This window comes from Miscanthus floridulus, chromosome 11 (genome assembly GCF_019320115.1).
Source record: "Miscanthus floridulus cultivar M001 chromosome 11, ASM1932011v1, whole genome shotgun sequence".
Classification (NCBI taxonomy): domain Eukaryota; kingdom Viridiplantae; phylum Streptophyta; class Magnoliopsida; order Poales; family Poaceae; genus Miscanthus; species Miscanthus floridulus.
The window spans coordinates 76065090-76066923 of NC_089590.1; the positions used below are offsets into that span (position 1 = coordinate 76065090).

The window sequence follows — 1834 nt, forward strand, 5'->3', positions numbered from 1 at the left end:
TGCCACCTCGAGGGTAGTAACATTTGTAGATGACATTTCTAGGTCTGAAGTTATCAAATATCCATCAAATTCAAGCTCAAAAATATGTTTAAATAAATAATCATCCGTATTAGTTGACCTTGCAGACGTGATCATCTCGGCGAGCATTTCTCCACCGGGCGGTACCGTACTTGGCCATGGAAGAGCTCCGATTCTACGAGGAAGGGGACATGGTCTTCCACGATCGTTGCTGCTCTCCCTCGTAGAATCAAAGCTCCTCCTTGACATCCGTTACTACTCGGCAGAGAACATGCTAGCCGAGATGAACACGGCATGCAAGTTCAACTAGTACGGATTTTCTATAATTTTCTAACTATTTTCTAAGTATTTCAATTCATGGGAAAAATTAATTCTAAAAAATAAAAGGCATGATTTATATGTATTTCAATTTTTTATAATTTTTATCTACTCCAACAATTTTCTATAATTTTCTAGCTATTCTCTACTAATGCATAAATCAAAATATAAATAACAATGATGTCACGACGGCTGCGGGCTTACGTCAGCGCGACCCGCGGCCGCCGTGAGTCTGCAGGAGCGAGGCGGGGCGGGGCAGGCGGCGTCGGGGCACGGCTGGTCGGCGAGGCGGTGACGACGTCGGTGGGGAGGCCGGTGTGGAGGGGTGGCGTTGGGGCGCGGGGCAGGCGGCGTCGGGGCCGGCGCAGAGGGGCAGCGTTGGGGGCAGCGACGTCGGGGCCAGGGCGCGAACGGGGAGGCGGGGGCGCGTCGGTGGTGGGGCGGCGGCATCGGGGCGGCAATGCCGTTGGGGCCGAGGCGGGGCGGGGTCGGCCGGGGCGGGGCGGCATCGTACTTGGCTGGGATGGCATCGTCGGGGGCGTGGCCGGTCGGAGGGGAGGCGACGGCATCGGGGTCGACGACGGAGGCGACGGATGCGGCGGATGGAGGTGGCGGCGGAGGTTCTTGGCAGCCGGACGGGCTGGGCGACGTGAGCACGTGAGGAAGACGTAGCGGAGGTTGGAAATGGCTAAGTGTTTACTAAAGAGGAGCACTGAGTGCTTCTTATGCCCACAGGGACCCTCTAGTACCGGTTGTAATTAAAATCTGACACTAGAGATCCTCTATTACCGGTTGTAAACTAAAACCGGTACTAGAGAGTCTTCCCGTGTACCGGTTGTAGTGTACAACCGGTACTAGAGGGTCTCCCCGCGCGAAAAATGAAAATGCCCCTCTAGTACTGGTTGTAAACTAAAACCAGTAGTAGAGGGCATCCCCCACGTGACAAAATGCCCTCTAGTACCCCTATTTCAATTTCCCGCCCCTCTTTTTATTTTTCTCTTTCTTTTACAATTGCTATTATATTAATTTATTTCATAGCACATTAAATAACAGTCATAAAAATTATAAAAACAATTATGTAGCTTCATGTTTATTAGAGATATAGTATGAAAAGATGCGGTCAAATATTTAACATGGTAAAGTTATTATTTTTAAGTTAGTCATAGGTTATAATGGTCATGATACTTATATTTTAACTTTAAAATTAAAAAAAAATACATAAGATCTATGAACTGATCTATAAGAAGACACCATTGAACCAGCAAGAATAACATTCCTCCTAGCTTTGAAGGTTACCTCTTTCAAGCTTCTGGTCATGCCTCTCCTTAATTGTGCCGACTCTATTGCCTCCCTGTCCTATGTACTTCAAATGATCTATTCCATGAGCTACCAGAACCTTTGCCCACAATGACATGTATGAGTCACATTTTTGCCCCACTCTTTTGTCAACTTCCCGTTGGTCCAACATACAATGGTATATTATCTTGGAAAGTGGAGG

General features: G+C 47.9%; 1 protein-coding gene across 1 annotated transcript; it reads right to left on the minus strand.

The window, feature by feature from the left end:
- Window positions 1-536: 536 nt before the first annotated feature.
- Window positions 537-905, minus strand: LOC136492237 (vegetative cell wall protein gp1-like). The gene has a single exon (XM_066488322.1). It carries the CDS (start codon window positions 903-905, stop codon window positions 537-539), a length of 369 nt encoding a protein of 122 aa, XP_066344419.1.
- Between the last annotated feature and the right edge of the window lie 929 nt (window positions 906-1834).

Excerpts from the sequence above, each read along its gene's own strand:
- LOC136492237 (XM_066488322.1), bottom strand. The coding sequence starts at position 905 with ATGCCGTCGCCTCCCCTCCGACCGGCCACGCCCCCGACGATGCCATCC.